General features: G+C 42.4%; 2 protein-coding genes across 3 annotated transcripts in view; both read left to right on the forward strand.

Moving 5' to 3' along the window:
* Positions 1-26: 26 nt before the first annotated feature.
* Ilk (integrin linked kinase) lies at positions 27-2575 on the forward strand. Its single transcript, XM_017077759.4, has 4 exons — positions 27-259; positions 884-1049; positions 1109-1654; positions 1717-2575. The coding sequence occupies exons 1-4, from the start codon at positions 171-173 to the stop codon at positions 2260-2262; spliced, it is 1347 nt and encodes a 448-aa protein (XP_016933248.1). The 5' UTR covers positions 27-170; the 3' UTR covers positions 2263-2575.
* Positions 2576-3676: 1101 nt separating this feature from the next.
* The window catches only part of Eip78C (Ecdysone-induced protein 78C), a 42059-nt gene continuing 22676 nt past the window's right edge, over positions 3677-23059 (forward strand). Inside the window, exons 1-4 of one of the 2 annotated variants that reach the window (XM_065864211.2) lie at positions 3677-4112; positions 6114-6316; positions 15363-15634; positions 15690-15831. In XM_065864211.2, coding sequence (XP_065720283.2) covers positions 4036-4112; positions 6114-6316; positions 15363-15634; positions 15690-15831 — 694 coding nt within the window. In that variant the 5' untranslated portion in view covers positions 3677-4035. Of the gene's footprint in view, positions 4113-6113; positions 6317-11236; positions 12528-15362; positions 15635-15689; positions 15832-23059 lie in introns of those variants that run through there. The other variant, XM_036815080.3, reaches the window with a different exon arrangement.

Genomic DNA, 23059 nt, shown 5'->3' on the forward strand with positions numbered 1-23059 from the left:
AACGCGAGCTGATGGTCAAATGTTTTGTACGGTCACACTGCTAATTTTTTAACTAGAAATTCTCACAACTGTCGCCTTTTAATAGTTTTTAGCCGTTTCTAGATGTAATTTGGGTTGGAAAACCTTTAAAAACAGTGACTGAGTGAGGAATAAAGACGTGACGAGAGAAAATGGAAGATATATTCCACTGGTGCCGCGAGGGCAACTCGATTCAAGTGCGCCTGTGGCTGGATGAAACGGAGCACGACAACAATTTGGGGTAAAACTAAAACAAGTAACTAACTAGCCACTCGGTCACTTTCTAGTTGCTTATGGATAGCTACTGAGAAAGCAAGACCCTATGAGTACTAGCCTCCCATCCCAAGAATCCCCATTTAGTCATCGCCCAAATACGCCCAAGATTTCGAGGGTCTTTGAAGTCTCAGTGACGTCATGATTTATTCTTGTGTTGTGTAAACAGACGAATCAAAAATTTATATGTATGCATATCGCGAGCATAAAACCCGCTTCCCACACAATGATTCTATATTGTATTCTACAGATGTTTTTTACCCCTTATAATCTTGTATTAGGAGGAATCGTTTTGTTCCTATGAAGCAGAAATAGTTTCCAAAATCTAGGTACTAAACTAAACATAAATGTTATGTATAAGGTTGATAAGGAATTAATTTTTTAACAGTGAAACTTGACTTACAATTATTGCGTTTAAAGAGGAATTCAAATTATAACTCCAAAAAAACACCCTTATGGTCTATTAGATCTAATGGCAATATATAATGGTAGATTAAAGTATATATACTACGAGCTGAGAAGAACTACTGCGTATTTTAAGCTTTTAATAATTTAAAAGATGCCATGCCTAATATACAATTTCCTTCTTTAGTGACGACCATGGCTTCAGTCCATTGCACTGGGTCGCCAAGGAGGGACATGCCAAGCTGGTGGAAACTTTGCTGCAGCGTGGAGCCCGCGTAAATGCCACCAACATGGGCGACGACATCCCACTCCATTTGGCGGCAGCTCATGGCCACCGCGACGTGGTCCAGATGGTAAGATAAGGCACAAACCAATCAGTTATCTTACCTAAAACTTATATCTCCCACATTAGTTGATAAAAGAGCGCAGCGATGTGAATGCGGTAAATGAGCATGGAAACACACCGCTGCACTACGCCTGCTTCTGGGGCTACGACATGATCTGCGAGGACTTGCTGAATGCCGGAGCCCAGGTGGGAATCGCCAACAAGGACGGGCACACGCCGATCGAGAAGGCCAAGCCCAGCTTGGCCAAGAGGCTACAGGATATAGTCGAGAGAAGCGGCAGGGAGGTGAAGGTGATCAGCTTCAAGGAGCAGAGTTGGCAGGGCATGAAGACGCGGTCGAGGGATGCTACTTTGTCCCGCTTCAAGGGAATTAGTATGGGAGACCTGGACCTGCACACCAAGCTCTCGGTGACGCCGTCGGGGGAAACTTGGCGAGGACGCTGGCAAAAGAACGATGTGGTGGCCAAGATACTGGGCGTGCGCCAATGCACCCCCCGCATATCGCGGGACTTCAACGAGGAATTCCCCAAGCTGCGCATCTTCTCTCACCCCAATATTTTGCCCATTATTGGGGCTTGCAATTCGCCGCCCAATCTGGTGACCATTAGTCAGGTGTGTTGGATAGGGATTACCTTAGTAAACGTTCATTAATCTATACAAATAATTCTTTACAGTTCATGCCACGTTCTTCGCTGTTTAGCCTGCTGCATGGAGCCACTGGTGTCGTGGTGGACACCAGCCAGGCGGTGAGCTTTGCCTTGGATGTTGCTCGGGGAATGGCCTTCCTGCACTCGTTGGAGCGCATCATTCCCACATATCACCTGAACAGTCATCATGTTATGATTGACGAGGATCTGACGGCGAGGATCAACATGGGCGACGCCAAGTTCTCGTTCCAGGAGAAGGGACGCATCTACCAGCCGGCCTGGATGTCGCCGGAGGCATTGCAGCGTAAGCAGGCGGATCGAAACTGGGAGGCCTGCGACATGTGGAGCTTTGCCATACTCATTTGGGAGCTGACCACACGCGAGGTGCCCTTCGCCGAGTGGTCGCCCATGGAGTGCGGCATGAAAATTGCGCTGGAGGGTCTGCGTGTAAAAATTCCGCCAGGCACTTCGTCGCACATGTCCAAGCTGATCGGAATCTGCATGAACGAGGATCCCGGCAAGCGGCCCAAGTTCGACATGGTGGTGCCCATTCTGGAGAAGATGCGGCGCTGAAAGGAGGGGAGCAAAATCAATAGATGCCAAGCCAAAATGTGCCTTGAGAAACCATCGTTTTGCCAACTAAATGTAATTACTACTTTGTGTTATCTTTGTCTAACTGAGCCTAACCGAAAACGAAAACCGTACCGAAATGGCGAAGCAAGTGCAACTGCTCTGTCTAGAATTTATGTTTCTGTGTCTCACTGTTCTCTACTTATGATTTTCCGTCGATGTTTAGTGCGGGTGCTCGATTTTGTCGTACATTTTAAGTTCGATAACCTTTAGGATCGTATTTATACAGAAATATATTTGTTACTAATTAATTAAACCGATTGTGTACCCGAGTGGAGGCGGCACAACCTATGGGGCTACGAAGGAGAGCTTTAATCCAATGAGCTTGCTCGCCGAGAAGCAAAACAAGAAGAAAGCTTTCCGCCGGAGTGGGTGGCGATGCAGGAGCGCAGAGGTTGGGGCAGCGCGAGCAAGGCGGCCCTGACCTGGTTTCCATCTCGTGCACGCGATTTTGTGCAGCCCGCGTGGGCAGAGCGAACTCGGCGATTCAAGAGGAGAGCGCGCCGGCGTGGGAAATTCGCTGCGAGAGCGGAGAAAAATTATTGTATTTGTTTAAAGATAATTTTTGTTTAATAAGTTTACATTATTGGATTTAAAAGCAACAATTATTTTTATTGGTTTTTTAATTCGACAGTGTAAATAATATTTTTTCTTCTTAGAAACAATTTTTTTAGTGAAATAAAAAAATAAAGGTTCATATTTTTGAAGCTATAAATTTATAAAGTCAATATTCATGAATTTAAATTGGATTTAAAAGTTTTAATAATCGTTGTCATACATATATTCTCTTAATTGGTATTTTAAAGGAAATACTGGATTATAAAAATTAAATTAATTTTTAAAGATATTGTAGGATATAACATATATTTGTTTTTTGAGCTTAAAATTTATTTTATGTTCGATTGTATTAGTTAAAAAGCAAAGATGGTAATATGAACTCTGTTTAAAAAGCCATTTTTAGAGAGTGATTTAACATATTTAGATGATTTTAATATTTTTATAAAATTTTAAAAGTGTTTGGGCCAAACTTTCGCGGCCCTCTCTTTTGGCCCGGCTCTCACCGGCTGGCGGCTCTCTGTTTATGTTTTTGCGGCAACGCTTCATTCGGGCCAGAATGTTGTTGCTGCGGCAAGCTTGCAACGAGCCATGTGATTGTTTTGCTGGCTCGCTCTTGCCTCACATCCTGTGGCAGCTAAGCTACTTTTTTGTTGTATTTGCTGCTGCTGTTGCTGCTGCAGCTTTAAAAACTTTTTGCTGCATTTTGTTGTCGCCGTCGTCCTGTCGCTGTCGTAGTCGTCGGCGCTTTTCGGGCCCAGAGGCTGGTCGCTCGGTCTCCGCACGGGCTAAAACGGAAAAACGGCAAAACTGCAGTGGCCAAAAGCCGATTTACAGTATTCCACGCCAGTTATGACGGCAGCCAGCCAAACGGCAAGAGCATTTCCGCAAAGGATTTCCCTTTTAGAAACATAGAAAACGCCAATAAATTCGGTAGAGTGGAGTGCAAAAGTGAAATGAATAAAAATTAAGCTTTACAATTTTGAACACTAACGTTATGCAGTGAAAGTGCAAGATTTAGTGGCATCTTTTAGGCGCAGTACTTTCACTTTGCAGGCTTGCAATCACTTTTGTTTGGCCTGGAATCGGTGGTGCAGCTGCTTAAATGTATTTTAGTGACAGCTCGGAAAAACAGCCAGCCCCTTGGAGGGCCGGCAATCCATGGAGTATTCAAACACCACGGGTTTGAGTCACATCATCGAGGAGGAGGAGGAGCCGGAGCAGCCCACCAGAACCAGGTTAGTGCCTGGAAATACTGCGCACATGTGTGCCCCATTTAATGACCACACCTGCCCCTCTTATGGGCTTTCACTTTCCTTTTTGTTGGATTTCTTTTTTTGTATCATCTCTTATTTCAATTAACTATACAATTGCCCGGGATGCAAAAAAAAAGAGAAAAAGGGAACTTTTCAGCCACAGTTTGCCGCAGTTACTCCATCATTCATTTGGCTGACGAGTGAGCCACTAACCTACTTCCTTCACACACAAAAGCCGCAGTTGCAGCATCTGCTGTGTTGCAGCGGTGGTTATTGTTGTTGCTGCTGGTGCCTCCTTTGCCGGCATGCCACGCCCACACAATGGGAGTGGGCGGTGGGTGGTTAGCGGGGCCGCGGGGCAAGTCATCCCATGGATATGACGTTGGCGTTGATGAGTAAAAATGTGAAAATTACATGGCAGGCAGATGGAAACAAACGACGACAGTGCATGGCAAATGATGAGATTTACTTCGCAGCAGGCGGCTCTTGTCCTTTAAAACCGATCGATGGGGATGGCTGAATAAATCAAGAGTTCCATTCTGCAGATTTCGGCACATAAAGCCATAGAAAATGGCGAAAAGGGGCCGCTTGCCAAACTCAAAATGCCACATGGGCATATATTTCACTTGTGCTTTCGAGCGGCGCATTGAAAAGCGAAAATATTGTGACAATATAAGCAGCAGAAACATCAGCAGACCCAAGTGTCTTCCACTTGTGTGAAGTGCATAACAACGTGGAAATATTGTAAAGGAAAAACTATACACACACACACAAAAAGCCAGGGAAATGCCAACTAAATGCAATGACAGGCAACAGCATCAGCAGCCACAAAGTGGAAAAGGCAAGAAAATGGGGGAAAAAAATATACAAAAAGGACATGTGGAAATGCGAAAAGCAGCCGCATCATGTGAGAAGAAGGCACATGCAAAGCATCTATTGATTTTTATCCCCTTGCCGCAGCCACTGGCTTCGGTTTTGGCTTAAGCCACAGGGCGTATGAGTAATGCAGATTGCGTATACTTGATTTATGCGGATGGCGAGATTTGTTGCTCCTGACTGAGGCAAGTGCAATAAATCTCAGGAACCTCGCCAGCGACTTTAAGTCTTCTTAAATTTCAAAACACAACCAAACAATCGATCAATGTGGGTGGAAAACTGCAGGTTCTCAAGTGTTCTCAACCACCCACCCACAAAACGCTGATGTTCAATAAATTCTGCGCCCGGCCTGAACTAGGGAAAATGGCCAATTACGAGGCAAAACGAGTTAAGAATTGTGCCAGGAGAGAGATATGGCTGATACAGAAGTCCTCCGTCTTGCCCCTCCCGCCTATATATCTCCTCGAATAAATGGCCATAGCCGCCTGCACTTAACATGAATGGCCATTTTTCCAATCAATTACGTACAATAGAGATGGGTGGCGGAAAGGGGGGTCGAATGGTATGGGAAAATAGAGAAAAGAGTTGAAAACGTGCAAGGCAAATAAACAGGGGTTGGGACTCGGGCTAACGATAATTATTTGAATTTTTAAGCAACTTTGCGGCTTTTCTTTGGCCGCAATTACCTTTGGCATTGACATTGTGGAAACTTAAGGAAAATATTTCACCACCCCCTTGGGTAATTTGCAAAACTTTTCAGCAGAGAAATTTTATTGATCAGAATTTTATCAAACTCAATTGTAACTTTTGGAACTAAAATAGTTGTGTATTCTTTCTAATAATAATTAAAGTTTAAATTACATTTTGTTCCACTTGAATGCCATAAAAGATATAACTTGGATAATTGTTTTTTAGAATTTATTATATCCGAGGTTATTAGGTATTTTACATTTTGAAGAGCGAGATAAATGGTATAATGATTTTAGGAACAGATACTTATGTCATTTCAAAATAACTTTGTAAATTGATAACATTATTTATAATAATCTCAATGAAACCCATTTCATAATCAAATTAATAATAATCATATTTTACCACATTTCTTAGACTGTCTGTTATTGGGAACTGCTACATCAAGATTGAATCGCCGACTGGATCGCAGCCGATAGCTTTGGGCAGCCAGCGTTGCCTCAATACGCCCCCGACCACGCCCAGCAGTCCGCTGAGGGAAGCGCCCCAAAGTCCGTCGGACGGACACATCTCCTCGTTGAGCTCGCACTCCGGATCGGGATGCAGTGACGTCCTGTTGGGTGAGTGAAGGGGGGTGGAGTCTGACTCCGAGTTCCGGCCTTTGAACCCCCTGACTCTTCCCGGTGGCCGTTATTTATAGCTGCCCACGGAACAGATCATGACCTAGGGAGCAAAAGAAATGCCGGCGAATGGCAACATTTTATTGAGGTTGCTGACATTCGACGTCTCTGGTTCTCCCCCTTCGGCGCCCCTGCTCCTCCAACTCTGCGCCACTTTTGGCTTAGTTTACTCTACATGCCAACAGCACCCAGTTGAAAGTGTTGGCCAGAAATACCAGCCCGTCCTGCCACAATCTGTGCCAGATTGCTGTGGCTCACTGGGGAAAATTATTCCATCCTGTATCAATAGAAATTCCATATTCTCTTTACTGAAAAAATGTTCATTTTTAAAAAGCAACAAATTTAAAAAATACCTTAAATATAAATTATTATCAATCACCTAAGTTACCTAAATTCATTTTTCAAATATTATTTTTTCTAATGGTATTATAGACAGATGTTCTAGATAGACAGTAATATCAATTGGGTAACGCGGTATACCCGTGTTATTATCAAATCTTAAGTAAATATTTAAGATTAATTAAAAATTGTAATATTTCTGGTTCGGTTTCTGGTTCCCATTTTGTTTAGCAGTGTATAAGTTGTTTTTCCTGCCCTGACGTTTGCATGGGCATCTCTGCATTTTACAGTCCGTACTTTCTGGCATTCTGACACCGGCACGGCGTCATGGGGATGGAAATATAATAGTTTTGAGCTTGAGTTGCGAATTCCAGTTGTTTGCTGTTCCGCTTAAATTCGGCCATTGTTTGATCTTCGACTGTGCGCAAATTTTTCCTTCCACTCGCTTGCCCATCTAGTGATAATTTCTAACGCTCACTGAGGCAAACGTTGTTTACCAGTTGAGTGCTATCAAAATCAGTCAGGCCTCAACAACAATAGCAACAAATGGTGGCGAAAGAAAAATGCCCAGAGTAAACAAGAGTCAGCACTCAAGCGGCTAAAATCTAGAACCTGCACTGAAAAATGAGTTTGTTACTTTTGGGGAATTTTCTAGTTTAAAAAAGATCATATTACTTATTATTTTTACTCAAAATCTGAAATAAGAGCTGTTTCGATATAATTAAATATGTTCTTTTTGGCTTTGGTACTTAGAATATGGTTAGTTTTTTGTATTTTTTCCATTTTCAAACGTTTACTTTGGTATTTTATATATGGTTAATCCAAAATGTAAGGGTTTTTAATAGTTTTCCTATTTCTAATGTGTCTAATATTACTATAATACTCGTAAATGCTTGTACCCATATTCTATTGCCTATATCCTATATTTTATAAGAATAGATTTTGATTTTGCTCAGTTAATATGGTTTTCATGACAAAGCTTACTTCGATCCTAAGTTTTACTGATCATTTTGGTTCTGTGTAGAATCTAGAGGCTGTCGGCAGTGGCATAATAATAAGCAAATAAATAAAACTAAACGCATTTTGCGCCACTTTGTTGCTGCCCGCGCCCAGTTGTTGCTGTTGTTGCTGTTGTTGCCTCAGATGTTGCCCATGACGTTGCCCACAAGTCATTGAACTTATAGCGGCAACGTAGAGCCCACAATAGCAAAATAAATAAGACGCGAAAAAGTGAAGAAGCCAAGGCAACCGCCCGCCCCCTCCTCGACCGCCCCCCCCTTTGATGATAAGTGAAATGCAGTAATAATAAGAATAGTGCCCCCCCTTTTCGCCCGCCCATCTTTAAACAACTCTCACTCACACACACACACTCACTCACTCAATTCGATTACACAATCTTCGCGAGGCGGCATTTTCATTTTTCTCTTCCTGGTTCGTCGTCATCGCGTGTCTGTGTATGGGTGAGCGTCTTCGAAGGAGTGTGCGTTTCGTGTCCGTGTGCCTGTGGAGATCAGGTTTTATCGCCCGACGCAATCGGACATATAGTAAGGGGTACGGTATAATATGGTATGGTATGGTGTGGTACAGCCTGGGTGGATCGGTGGGGGCGGCGGAGTTATCGCTTCGATTGGTCGCCGCACTTCGGCTTTTCGCTTTCGTGGAGGATCGTGGATATATAGCTCTGCCGATCGCCCAGTTGCCGTTTTCTTGTTATTTACAGTTTCTGGTTGCTTTCGCTGCCCGTTGGAAAAATGGCAAACTAGCATGCAGTTGACGTCGCCGCTGCCGCTGATCATTGACTTTCGTTGGTTCCCTTTTGGGCCAGGCATTCGTCAGGGAAATTGTGCAATGCGTTAGGAAAATAACTATGGGGGCATTAGAAAAGTTCGGATTTTGGGTGTTTTAAGAAATACTTTTTCTTAAGATTTCATTTTTTAAATAATATTTTTAGCACTTTCTTGATGAATGGATACTTTTTCATACCTATATTGTTTAAAAGCACCTACAATTCTTAAATTTGATTTGCTTTTTCAAATATGATAATTTAAAATGTATCTCTTTTTTTCCTATCTTCAAGTATTAAGTTACCATTTTAGACAGTATTTATTTATCGCAAGCATTCAAGAGCTCTAACTCAAATATTATTTCTGTTTAAATATTTATTTTAGAGCATGCATATTTGACATTTTCAGTTTATTACTTTCCATTTACCGGAATACCATGAAAAATAAAACATCAACTTGAAAAATTTCTGACTAAGAACTCTCTACTACATACATATCTATTGATCTTCAAAAATAATTCTTGTGAAAGTATTTTAGTGCCAAAACCTAAAGTTTACCACTTTCTTTTGAGCAGAAAAGATCGAAAAAAGAAACGCAGCAGCAACATGCAACATTTCAACTTCCGCATTGCAGAATTTTCTCTCCCACTCGGAGAGCCAACGGCCGCTCTCCCTTTCTCTTTCTCGCCCAGTCGGCTGAAGGTTCTTGACCCCCCTTTAAGGCGCCCCCACTTCTGCTCTCTCTTTCCCTCGCACATTCACACATATACTAAATCTCCCATATTCTATTGCCTTCTCCCTCGAGGATAGTGCAAACTAAGTAACGGTTCGCGCCCCTCTCTAGCTCTGTCTCTCTCTCTTTCTATCGCTACAGTAGTGTGTGTGAAATTGATCTTGAGTGGAGTGTTGTTGCACTTGGAAATGCTGGCAGCGACGTTGGCAGCGACGGCGGCAGCGACTGCTACAGAGGCAATAGAAATTGAAAATAGCAACCAGGAAAAGAGTTTGCAAATGGAAAAGTGCAGCAACAACACGAAGGCAGCGAGAGTGGCAATGCATGTTGCTGTTGCAAGTCGAGTTGTTGTCGCTGTGGCAGCAATAGTTGTTGCTTCTATTGCTGTTGCTGCAGCTGCTGTTGTTGTTGTTGCTGTTGTTGTTGCTGCTGGAGCAGTTTCTAATGTTGTTGCTGTTGGTTGCCTGGCTGTTGTTGGTGCTATTGCAGCTTGCGTTGCTGCTGCTGTTACTTCCCTGGTTGTTGCTGTTGCTGCCCGTGTTGTTGTTGTTGCTGCAGCTTGTGTTGCTGCTGTTGCTGCTGCTGCTATCGACTGTGACTGTTGTTCTTGTGGCTCTTACGTCTGGCGAGTGTGTTGCTGCTGTTATTTCCCTGGTTGTTGCTTTTGCTGCTTGGGTTGTTGCTGCTGTTGCAGCTTGTGTTGCTGCTGCTATCGATGTGACTGTTGTTCTTGTGGCTCTTACTGTTGGCGAGTGTGTTGCTGCTGTTATTTCCCTGGTTGTTGCTGCTGCAGCTTGTGTTGTTGCTACTGTTGCTGGTGGAGATTAGAAAGATAGAAGCTACAGCACATTGACTCTCTCTCAGTGAGCCCCCCTCCCTTTGGATCTCCTCCAGAGATTCCGACTCCAATTCCGCCTCGTGCTGCGGCGGCGGCGGCGCTTCGCAGTTTTCCCACTCCATTGGGCCACACAGCCGCATTGCATTCTATTTTCCTGCTCTTTCCACACTCACACCACCGCACACTCACTCACACTCGCTCAGAGGGACACGTTCTTGCCGCAATTCTTCTGCGTCGCTGCCGTCGTCGTCTTGGACTTTTGTGTGTTGTCGTAGGTTCTGCGGTTCTGCAGTTCTACAGTTCTGCAGTTTGGCTTGGATTTTCCCTGGCGCATTTGGAGCGCTGCGAAGTTGGCGCTTGGATCTCGACGAGGCGAGAGTTTCGTACGCGCGATCACCATTTCTCCCCGAAAACATCGAGTCGCGAGTGCCGCCCCACAACGAACCTATATCATATAATATCATATCGTGTCGCATCGATCGGCCGATTTTGGAATACGCTTGAACTTGGAAACGAAGGACTGCGAAAACAACACGGAAGTGAATTGAAAATTTATGCAATATAAGCCATTATGAATGCTAAGTGCAAGTGACAAATAAAAGTGCAGGGGCATTAGGGGAGAGAAATGCGGGATGATAGTGATAATTTAATTAAACTGTTCATGGGAAATGGTGCACACGAACTAGGCAGGGCAATTTGTCATGGCATAATGGTCATTCAAATGCTATGAAGTTGAGAATGAAGTAGAACACAAACTATTTTAACATAAAATTTAAATATTTCTTCAGTTTTTTCTGAATTGAACAAAAATTATACACAATTTTAAATTAAAATTTATGACACCTAAAAAATCACTAAAACGACTTATGGAAAAATAAATTATGATTGTCTTTGGTTTGAGATTATATGTTTAGCTCAGCAAATTTACTTATCCTATGAAAAAATTTTGAAAATCTCCTTAGATCTCCAAGTTATGAAAAAGAAAAACCATTGTTCATAGGATCTGTTTTTAGGGGTTACTAAAGTTTTTTACCATTTTTGTAGGTCTAAAATTTGGGTAGCATATTTCTTTGAGAAGGTATTTGAAAGAAATAAAGATCCCCAGCTAGGTAAACCAAATATTATACTTAAAGTTGAAACCAAAAGAAGACTTTCTCCAAAAGCTTAAGCCTAAGATCTCTTTTTAATTAAACCGCAGCCGATAAAAATTTGAAAATTATATAGAAATATCCCAAAGACTCTGAAACCCTTTAAGAACCCCTCCCCTCTCCGAATTCCCCATAAAGTGCCAAACGGTATAGCATCGCAAAGATTTCCCACAAAAATGCTGAGCGGGCGCCATCGCGGGTTGCCAACATCGATTTCCGCCAGCAGGACGATGATGAAGATGATGGATGGCCATCTGACCGATCCGATCCTAGCAACATGGATGTATACCAAATAGAGCTGGAGGCACAGGCACAAATCCGCTCCAATCTTCTGGTCGAAACCTGTGTGAAGCACTCGGCGGAGCAGCAGCAGCAGCTCCAGGTGAAGGAGGAGGACCTCATCAAGGATTTCGCTCGGGACGAGGAACAGCTAAGCGAGGAGGAGGAGGAGGAGGAGGAGGGGGAGGACGAAGAGGACGAGGACGGGGAAGAAGACGAGGAAGAGGCAGACGAAGAGGAGGACGAGGGCGAAGGAGAAGGAGCCCTGCTGCCGGCGGTCAACTTTAATGCAAATTCCGACTTTAATTTGCATTTCTTTGACACACCGGAGGACTCGTCCACCCAAGGGGCCTACAGCGAGGCCAATAGCTTGGACTCCGAGCAGGAAGAGGAGCAGGAGGAGCAGGAGCAACATCACCGGGAGTTGCAGGATTGCCTAAGTGCCATTGAAGCCGATCCCCTGCAGCTGCTGCAGTGTGACGATTTCTACCGGACAGCAGCGCCAGTGGAGAGTGTTGCCGGCAGTCTTGGCCCCCTGGAACAGCAACTCACCCACCCACAGCAACAGCAACAGCAGCAGCAACAACAGCAGCAGCCGGGGCAACATCCTGGACAGCAGCAACACCACCAGCTCAACTGCACGCTGAGCAATGGTGGAGGTGCTCTGTACACCATCAGCAGTGTGCATCAGTTCGGTCCGGCCAGCAACCACAACAACAGCAGCAGCTCCCCCTCCTCCAGCGGCGCCCACTCCTCGCCGGACAGCGGCTGCTCGTCGGCCTCCTCCTCCGGCTCCACGGGATCCTGCGGCTCCTCCTCGGCATCCTCCACCCACGCGGTCTCCTCCTCGTCGTCGTCCAGCTGCTCGGACCACTTTGCCAGGGGGCCGGGTACAGTTGTCAATGTCAGCGGTCATACATCCTCGTCAGCGGTCAGCAGCAGCAACAACAACAACGCCAGCAGCAGCAGCAACAGCAACACCAGCAACATCCCCGCAGCAACATCTTCATCTGTTGCGCATCTAAACAAAGGTACGTGGTACGTGCAACTTGCAACTCTGACTCTTCCGCGTTGTCGTCTCCTCTGCGGACCATTGTTGTCGCTGTTGGAAATTATGTTCAATAAATTTGCATTCATTGCATAACAGCAACAGCGGCAGCAGCAGCAATTGAAAGTCGTTGGGGCTTCGGTTTCTTCTCCTTTTGAGGAAACTATTAAAGCGCAGCATGAAAAATGTGAAAATGAATATAATTCCCTGTTATTGGCCAATGGTTGTTGCCGTTCCTCCTTTCCTTTTTTCCCTCTGCTCTGCGAGGAAATTGCTTTTCATGTTGCAGGTCTGTCAATGTGGTTGCATTGGGTGCAATTGAAAGGCATGGAGGAAATGTTTTCATTTTCATAAATCGCCTTGAATTGGTCTCGGTTATGGGATTTCCTTGGCTATTTGAATGGGATTTGGGAGTTGTGGGTTGCTCCAACTAAGAACTGAGCCGGAAAATGCAACTCAAATTGAGTTTACAACTATTACGGTCAGCTGATGGTTACACAGAGAAGAAATTTTACGTTGTTTAAAAAATTACATAATACATTTTCCGCCTTCATAAGAGATTGCGCGAAGACCCTTACAAGAAGTTTTAAACCACTTTTTTTATAAGATAACAAGATCAAGATAAGTTACAAATATTTGGTAAAATAGACAGAAACATTTATTCTACAATTCTTACATATATTAATATTTTAGAATGATTTAAATATAAAAAATTATTTTAATTTATGTTATATAACAATTTCTTGACCTTTAATTTCATTTATCGATTTGTTTTATTAAAAAATAAAAACAGAATTTTTAAACCCTTTTTGGAAATGTATTTCCTGCATTTACCGTGCACACTCCTTCGACCATAAAAACCATAAGCACTTGGGCAAATTTGTCTTGGCCGGACTGGCTAATTGCCTGGATTCGCTGGCAAGGATTTCATTTTGCGGCTCGCAACGGCAACATTTAATTGCAGCAATTAGTGCGGGCAGTTGCAGGCGAATGTAAATTGCAGGCAAATTAAATCAGTGCATCGGGGGATGGGGGGAAAAACCAAATAGGAATTCATCAAGGAGACGTCGAAAACCCGACCGCTTTTCCCCGGCACTTCTATTGATATTTCTTCTGCGGCCAATAATGCCTGCCATTCGCTCGTTGCCTTCAATCAGTTGTCTTCGCCCAGATAAATGCAAGACAAATGGAAATGAAAATGGAAGAAATCGAGGAAAATATGAAGTCTTTGTCGTCTATCGTCCATGCCTCTGACTTGTCTGACAACGCGGAAATGCCAAGCAGTTTTCCTCTGGCCCTCGGCCCGCACCCCTTTTTTTTTTCTTCGGCTGGGTAAACAATGGCGTTTGAAATTGTCAACTTACAAAAGCCACCAAATGATTTGCATTTGAACGCGGCGCGAAAATGAAAAGCAGGCACTTGAGTTTCCTTTGGGTTTTTCTTTTTCATTCCTGCCCGGGCCGACGACATTTTCCAGACAGCGTTGTTGCTGTTGCCGGCACTCCAATGGTGAAAATTCAATTTGCAATTGCACAAGCGCGTAACGCGTCACGCACTGAAAAAATATGTATAATTTTGGATACTTAATTAAAAATATTAAACCTGATATTTGTTGACGAAGATTTTTTGTTAAATTAAATATTAACAGATAAACTCACTCAAAAAAAACAATCTTTGTTTTACACAACGTATTGACCATGTTAAAATAAATAAAATTAATTTTCATTAACTTGAACATTTATTGCAATGAGAATTAAACAATAATCAAATTTTTAAATATTTAAAAAACATTTTTAAATCATATTTTAAATGTTTAAGTAACCTAAATATTTTTAAAAATATTTGTTTCATCTGAGTTTTTTTTTAAATCAAAGATTATATATAAAAGTAAAATTTACTGTAGAGGTAAAATCTTCTAAAACTTCTTTCCGTGTGTTCCAATATTTTCCTTTTCTTTTCTTTCCCCTGTTTTTCGGCGCGTGCAAGTTGCACATTAATTTCATTTTGTTTCGCATTTTTGAGGTGTGGCAACGCCAATTGGCACAGCAGCAACTAGCAACACCGACAACCAGCAACACCAACAGCAACCAGCAACCAGCAACAACAACGGCAGTTTAAACTCCGCGCTTAGTTCATTTGCCTCTTCCTCTTGCATTAGAAAAGCGAAAAATAAAAGCAAGAAATGCAGTCAAATTGAATTCGAAATGAAATGCCAAGAAGCAAACACTGCTGTCTGGCTCCAGTTTTTCCTTGCCTGCTTTTCAGTTTTTCCTTTACTTTTAAATTTTTTTTTCTTTGCAATTTGCAATGCAAATTTTTTTCGGCTCTCGCACAGTGAAAATTGTGCGGCTGCAGTTTTTCCTCGTGACTGCCGTTTTTACAGGCAATTTATTGTAGGCGGTGGCGTATACGTGATTTTTTGGCATTTCTTCTTATCGCACATCGCCTGGGAGTTGAATGCACTCCATGGGCAATGCATTTGACTTTGATTGCCGGCCGGCTTAAGGATGATTGAGATAAGGAGTCTTAAGGCTGCCGGAAAAATTGAATTTAGCCATTAGGTGGGCAAGCTCAATGGGTTGTGACAGTTGTCGATTGATTGCGGCTGCCCCGTGTGTTGCAACCAGGTGACATTTGTGTGCGGCTAGATGGCGAGTGGGTGATAAGGCGGCAGTGACAGCAAACTCATTTGCCAAATTGCACAGCGGCGACTGCTGTTGCACATGCGGCGTATGAGCAATGTGCCATTGCATAAGCGACCAGCTGGACAACTTTCCAGCGGAGGAAATGTGTAAACCGATGCATTTTTCCCTTGCAGAGCAACAGCAACAGCAGCAGCAACAGCAGCAGCCGCAGACGACGACACAGCTGCAACAGCAGCAGCAGCAGCAACACCAACAGCAGTTGCAACACCCGCAGCAGCAATCTTTTGGCCTAGCGGACAGCAGCAACAACAACAGCAACGGCAGCAGCAGCAACAGCAACAACAACACCAACGGGGTCTCCTCGAAATCATTTGTGCCCTGCAAAGTCTGCGGCGACAAGGCATCGGGCTACCATTATGGTGTAACCTCCTGCGAGGGTTGCAAGGTGAGTTTTGTGAGGCCTCAAGGGATATCCCCTAATTAAGTTTTCTTTCCGGCAGGGTTTCTTTCGTCGCAGCATCCAAAAACAAATCGAATACCGCTGTCTGAGGGACGGAAAGTGCCTGGTCATTCGGTTGAACCGCAATCGCTGCCAGTATTGCCGCTTCAAGAAATGCCTCTCCGCTGGCATGAGCCGCGATTGTAAGTACCAAAACCCTAACTATACCTTCTGTAGCCGGGAAATATGATTAAGCCAAGTCCCAAATGCCAACCGTTTGGGGCCAAAGTGAAGGGGAGGCTGCACCTTTTCGGCTTGGTTTTTGTGCCCCTTGATAACTTTATTAGCTGCGAAACCACTGGCAGATTTCTGCCAACAGATCGCAGATTGTGTCAGTTGGCTGTCAGTGGAAATTGGCAACTCCAAGATAAGGCCTTAGAAGACCAATTTATACTACACTAAAAACAAGTTGGGATTATATTGATGACCTAAATTAAAAATAAAAAAATTTTTTTTTAATGAGAAGTAAAGAGATTTCCATAAAGTTTTCACGTTTGAATAGATTACTATAACAATATAATAGTAAAATACAGGTGTTTATTATATTGTTTAGAAAGGAAAGTAAAAATCGTTTCTTGTTTATTTCTCCTCTGCAGAGTATAACCTCTTTTTTTATATTTTCCAAATGAAGCCTTGATAACTCTACTCTCAATAATTGAATCAGCAAGCATCGACTAACTAGTTAGCTAATGCCTCCTAAATCGTTTGTAAAACCTTTACTTAAGATAATTCGTCCATTTAAAAACTCAATTCGCGGACAGATGCCGTCCATCCAGCCTTAAAACGGGCTTACAATCCGCCCAACCTTTTAGCTAAGCACCCATAAACAACTCCAGACTCGCCGCAGAAATGTGAGGCGGGCGGATACCACAGCTTAAATGCAGTTGAAGTCGGGTTAGCCACAAATTTTCCCCTTGCTGGCTTGGAAAATACTTCCTGCAAAGCCGAAATGCACCCACGGTCCAAAACCAAGAGCGAAATTAGTTTTTATGACTGTTGTCAGCAGCGGCAACGCGAGCAACACGAGCAACACAGCAGCAACATCGGCAAAAGCTGCAACAACAATTGCTCCAGGGATCCCTTGGCTTTCAAATGCAATTTATTTGATGTTGCGCAATTAATTGCCCAAAAAGATCGGAAACAAGAGAGCGGCAAATAAAATCAGGCGACGGGCGAGTGTGTTGTTGCCGCTGTCACTGTTGCTGTTGCTGTTGCACGCGAGCAACATTTATTAGCCGAGTCTATTGGCTGCAACATTTGTTGCAATTTTTTATGGCATTTGTCTCGCAAAGAGTCGGGGCCCACAGTGTTGAGCAAACATTTCCTTAATTTTCCTCGACGCCCACGCAAAGTAAACCGCAAGGAAATCCCCTCGACCCACACTAAAAAATCGTGGAGCTGGCTTTTACCACATTTAATAGACTTGGACTGCACAGATTTCGCCCGTAGCCGACTAGATAGTTTTCTAAATTAAAAATTGTATTTATATTAAAACGGTTTAGTTATTTTTGTATAATATACTAACATCCCTTTAAATTGGGTTACATTTTGACTGAATGGGATTTAAATTTGTACATACTTTAAATCTGTTCACAATAATTTATATAAAGGTAACAATTCTTCTTGTACAAAAGTGTAAGTTTATTTTATTTAAATTATACTTAAGCATCTTCTAACTCCTTCCATTTATAACCCACCGGTTTTTATTATTTACAATTTATTCTTTTATACTATCGACTACTATTTTCAGCAGAATATAAAAAAAAAAGTTTGAAAATTTCAAGAATCTTGTTAACTTGTAAGTTACGAAGTTTTATGCACTATTTATGGCTCATCAAAAATCCATCAATATGTTTTTCCAGACTTAAATCTTAAAGCCTAAGCGACTTTCCAACTCTAAAGAGATTAAAGAAGTAATAAAACACTTTTATGGGAAAAAGGTCCTAAAAGTTGCATCACCATTTATAACCCATCGTTACTGCCATATTTTATTTCCCCAGATTAATGATGTTTTCTCGCAGAGCATAGCAGCTTCGTTTCAGGGCTAAAGAGTTTTCCATTTTCCATATTTTTCCCCGCATCACTTTAGTGATTCTTCGTCCCGGTTGGCTTTAACTTTGCGACTTTTCCTTTGCCCCAATGCATATGGAAAGTTCAATAATTTACTTAAATTGCTTTTGAGGCAAGTTTTGCCTGGGCCCGAATGGGATGTTGCTGTTGTCGGTGGGCGGTTGCAACTTTCGAGGCGCCTTTTGATTTTTGCTTGCTCGCTTTAATTAGACTTTGCCACAGACTTTGTCGAATCGGATGGGGTTATTACGGCTTATGGTTTGTGGCAATGTTGCAGCTGGCGATTGCTGATTGCTGTTGCAGTTGCCGTGAGAGATTTTCCAATTAAGTTGGCTTGGAGAGCTGCTAACATCGTCGAAAGCCCAAAACGAACTTTAATTTTAGAGATTCCCTGTGCAAATGTTGGAGTTTTAGGTTTTTAATGGGTCAAACCATTTTTACCCCGCCCCTCGTAGCCTGCAAAAAAAAGTAGAGAAAAACAAATGCAATTATGCTGCCTGTGTGTATATGAGTGGGCGTGGCATGACTTTTATTTAATTTGCAAAGCTTTTGTTGGCAGTGGCACAAAGTACAATGAAAAAAGGAAAATAGCGCGATGCTTGCCAAGCTGAAATTGCATTTCGGATGTTGCAGCAGCAACAGCAACAACGGCAGCAGCAGCAGCAACACCGTCGACGTCAACAGCAACACTTTGCATGGCTCTACAGGAATTTGGGTCAAACATAAAGCACATAACACTCACACACAGCCGCCCAAAAGTTTTCATGCCGGCATGCGGCATTTTGTGGCAATATCAACATCGCTGCCAGCAGCAGCAGCAACAGCAACAGCAGCAACTGTGCCATGCCGGCAGCAGCATCTGCCTTCCTTTGCCTAAGCCAATTATTCCCCAAACAATTTGATAAACTTTTAGTTACATTTATTCACATTTAGTTAAAATTAAGAGGAGAAAAGGGGGTAACACGATACAAAAATTGTTAGAGTATTATGAAACATTGCTCAGCGAATAACTTTTCCGTAATTACTGTCTGGCATTCTCAACCTCTTACGTTGGTCCATAAAAGCTAAATGTAAAGTCCACTTTTAAAAATCACAATCTAAAAAGCAAGGGGTTGACTCATTTACTTTTTAAATATGAGTGGTTTATGAATATTTTAAAAGGTGATGGAAAATATTTGTTTATATTTTAGAAGCGAGCTAACCTCTGATTTTATGTTAAAATATATTTATCTCTAATATCTATTTTGAGACTCAAATAAAATATATTATAAGGGGTAACCTTAAATATTGCTTGCTTAAACAAAAAGTTCATTTTAATAATCTCATTACAATCATATTTCTAAGAGAGTCTAATATACTAAACTCTGATCCAGAGTTGCCGGCAGTATTGAAATTTATGTGAGAAGATTTGTCTGAGTTGGCTAATTGAAAAGTTTCCGGCCTGCTCTCTTTCTGGGCTTTTCTATTCCACAAGTGTATGTATGTTGCTTCTAATGCCGCCGTCAATCAAATTGGCCGCAAATCAAAATGCAATTAAAGCGCCAAGCGGGCCGCAGAACTTTTTGGACAAAGTTCTGGCTGTCTGCTGTTGGCTGTTGACTGTTGACTGTTTTACTGTCTGCTTGGGAATGGGCACATTGCTGTCGCTGCCGGCAGCAACATCAGCAGCAGATACAACAGCAACAGCAATATCAACCGCCAAGGCGACACAGTAACACAGAATCAAACTGCTCTCGACTCAATTGTAGTCAATTTGAAAGCCAACTATCAAATGTCAGCTACAAAGATCCGAGAATCGTTGCCACGACTCTTCTAGACGCCCAAAATCGAGTGCAAAACGAAACTGTTGCTGCCAAAAACTTCATGTTGCCGCTGCGCCTGCGCAGTGACAGCAGCAACAACTGCAGCAACAAAAGCCAGAGAGCAAGACAGGCTTATAATTGTGGCGTAAACTGGGTCAGTTGCCAACTGAGTTGGCCAGGCCAATCCAAATCCAAAAGCCAGACCCCGTTGCCCGTTGTACCGGAGTGCGAATGTTTGGTTGTTGGTTCTTTGACTGGCGGCCCATTGTGGCTGCTCGCTCTGTTTCTGCGCTTCTGACAATTGTCTTTTGTTTGCCCGTCGGTTACATTAAAGTTTAGCCACAGCCACAGCTTTACTTTGCCATTGTCTTATTCGCAAAATTTTATTATTATTTGGCAATAGCCAAAGCGGCCGAGAATGCGAAGAAAATATTCTGGAGCATGGCATGCTCTTTGATTGCCGGCTGTCAGAATGCGGTACGCGATGCACGATGGGAAAATTGTAATTTATTTATTGTTTACAAAGTTAATGGTTGTTGTTACCCCGTTTAAAAACAAACATTCAATACATTTTTATATGTTATTAAGCTCGGTGTAAATAATATTAATATAATTAAATCTTTATTTCAACAAACATTTCTCTCAATAAATTGGCTAATAATATTTTATTTTAATTATTTTTATGTTTATATCTTCCGCATACTGAAGTGAAATACTAAAATGCAATGTTTTAAAATACATTTTTAATTACAAAATTACAAACAACAATCCAAATTGGTCTTCAATATTGCTATGTTAATCCATATCAACTCAAAGTTTTTAAAATATTAAAAAGATTCTTAATATTTTCCGGATTCACCCGGAATTTAAAGACGTAAATGAACTGTAAATACTTGTTTATTTGCCTGGAAGCATCACCTTAAGGCGTACAGTTCACGATTATCTCTCTGGATTTCATTCAACTTTTTATCGATTGCCTCATGAAGTTCACCAAACCTCCGGATTTCGATTCCGTTTTCGAATTGAACTCCCCAATCGCCAGCCTTCCGCTTCCTTTGAAATTCCCCCAGCGCCTTTCACTTTCAGTTGTCGTTGCCGTTGTCGTTGTTGCCGTGGTTGTTGTTGATGTTGCTGCTGTGCTGCTTCCGCTGCCATTGCCCAACTTCCCCTTCGAAGTCCCCCCCCCCCTTTCCAAAAAAAAACCAAAGTCCAATGCTCGCAATGTTTATGACTTTTCGCGAAACAAATCAGCCACAACAGCAAACACAAAATGCAATAAAAAAAAGAACACAAACAACAACGGCGAAAAGTAAATAAAATATTGCCAAAAAATTGTAGCCGCTGAAACATCATTTAATTTTTAATTACGTATTTAAAGTGTTGTTATTGCCGCGCGACTCGTTTGTAAACAATTCGCCAGGCTGGCTGCATAAGCTAAAAAGTTGAGTAAACAATTCAGTAATTCAGCCAGAAATGAAAAATCGATCGTTAAACAATTTAATATAATAACAAAAGCGGATTGCACTCGCACCTGTTGCAGGTGAATGAGTCAATCTCGCGATGTTGCTGTTGGACAGCCGGTTGTTGCTGTTGACTGTTGGCTGTTGCTCCTGTCGTTGCCCTCGGGTGTTGCAGCATGTTCTCTTTGACTAATTGCTAATGTTAATTTATGCAATCGCCTTTTGTTGCGGCTCATTGTTCTCGTGTGTGTCGCATGTTGCTGCCGTGTTACGCATGCGTGCCCCGCAGCAACATCGCTGGCGACGCGAGCAATCTGTCCGCCAATTACAACGAAACTCGTTTGTATCCGCTGCTAGATGTTGCCGCCGATTGTTGCTGCAGTTGTCCCTCTATTTAGAGTTCAATTAACACCTTGTCGCCTTGCTAAGCTTGCAAAAAAAGCAAAACTATAGACAAACCTAAACGTATAATTAATAACAACAGCAAGCGACATGAGACTTTTTTGATTCGGATATGGGTGTCTTATTCAGAGTGATAAAAATATAATTTTTTTAACCTAACCATAGATATTAATTTATTTAAAACACACATTTTAAACTTTACTTTAAAAATCTTTAAAAAAAATGTGAATAATCACATTCCTTACTTTTTTCGAGTTTATTGAACCCTATGACCCTTAACAAAAATGCTTATTCACAGCTTGGCGTGCAATTGACACATTTCTGCATCACTTGCAACTAAGGAAATTTACATTTTTGTGACTCAGTTAATTTCCAGACAGCTTATGCGTAATTTGCTTCTATTTACCCGAGATGAGAGGATCACAGGTGAACAAATTGTCAAATATGGTACAAAAATGGTCATTGTTCGTGGAATTCCCCTTGGAAAAAATACCCCTACCCATTATATGAATAAGTAGGTAATAGAACTCATTAGCAATTATAGTTGCAGTCGATGCAATACCACTCCTCCCTGATTTATATCAAAGTGCAATTATGGAACCCCCGCCCTCGACACACAATTAATGTCATAAACCATCGACAAATTGCCAAGAAATGTCGCACACTTATAGGGGGTGCTACAGAGGGTGATATGGGGGTGATATAGGGGGTCTTTGGGTGGGTGGTTGACGAAGACAATGACAGCAAAGCCACCGCAGCAGCAGCAACAAAGCCACCCGAACGTTGACTTCTAAATGTCAATCACTGCGGACTCCCCTCTGTGTGTTTTTCCCCCTCGACCAACGTGCCCGGCATAAGAATGTCTTAGTAAATATCATAAAAAAACGTATGTATATGCAAAGTGAAAATATAAAAAAAAGGGAGGCAAAAAACAAATCACTGGCGGCGATGCAGAAGAAAAGAAGTTTATAAAATTAGCCAGCGCACTTTGTGTTGTTGTCTAGTGCGAAAATAAATGATTATGATGCGCCGCCATTCCCGATTCCCCAGAATTCCCCCCACAAATCCCCACAAATAGTTGACAACGCATCGCCCGAGGCAGCGGCAATTGCACCCGCCTTTGGGTTCAACGCCCAGCAGCAGCAGCAGCAACAGCAGCAGCAACAACATCATCGCATCAGCAGCAGCAACACGCATTTTTCTTGGCGCTTCCGCGATTCTGGCCATCGACTTCAACAGGGCATTATCAGCCAAGTGGGGTATCCAAGTGCCTTGATTAAGCTGCCAATAATTTGAGCAGCTGTTTGGGTTGCTGCTGCTTTGGACGATGTTGCTGCTGCATCTGCAACTTCACGCGTCGTTAATGGCCAACTGCCACCCGGAAGACGCCAAAACTTGACCAATTTGGAGCGGCTTTATGGTTGAATTGCAGCTGCTGGTTCTATGCAAAGCCAGGAGAAACCTTATTTACTATAATTTCATTAGCCAGGGGCGGGAAATCGGGCAGTGATCAAATTCTACACAAGAAAAACTTCTAACTTGTGTTGTTCTGTACTTACGTTTATGTACCTTACCTCTGATATTACAAGTATACTTGTTTTTAAAATATATAATATTATCGCCTTTTTAAGCTTTGT

This window comes from Drosophila suzukii, chromosome 3 (assembly GCF_043229965.1).
Source record: "Drosophila suzukii chromosome 3, CBGP_Dsuzu_IsoJpt1.0, whole genome shotgun sequence".
Lineage (NCBI taxonomy): Eukaryota > Metazoa > Arthropoda > Insecta > Diptera > Drosophilidae > Drosophila > Drosophila suzukii.

What these genes read in the sequence shown, in the direction of transcription:
- Ilk (XM_017077759.4), top strand. Translation starts at nt 171, where the DNA reads ATGGAAGATATATTCCACTGGTGCCGCGAGGGCAACTCGATTCAAGTG. An exon ending in GAGCACGACAACAATTTGGG is followed by an intron (nt 260 to 883) that starts GTAAAACTAAAA and finishes TTCCTTCTTTAG; the next exon opens with TGACGACCATGGCTTCAGTC. An exon ending in ATCTGGTGACCATTAGTCAG is followed by an intron (nt 1,655 to 1,716) that starts GTGTGTTGGATA and finishes AATTCTTTACAG; the next exon opens with TTCATGCCACGTTCTTCGCT.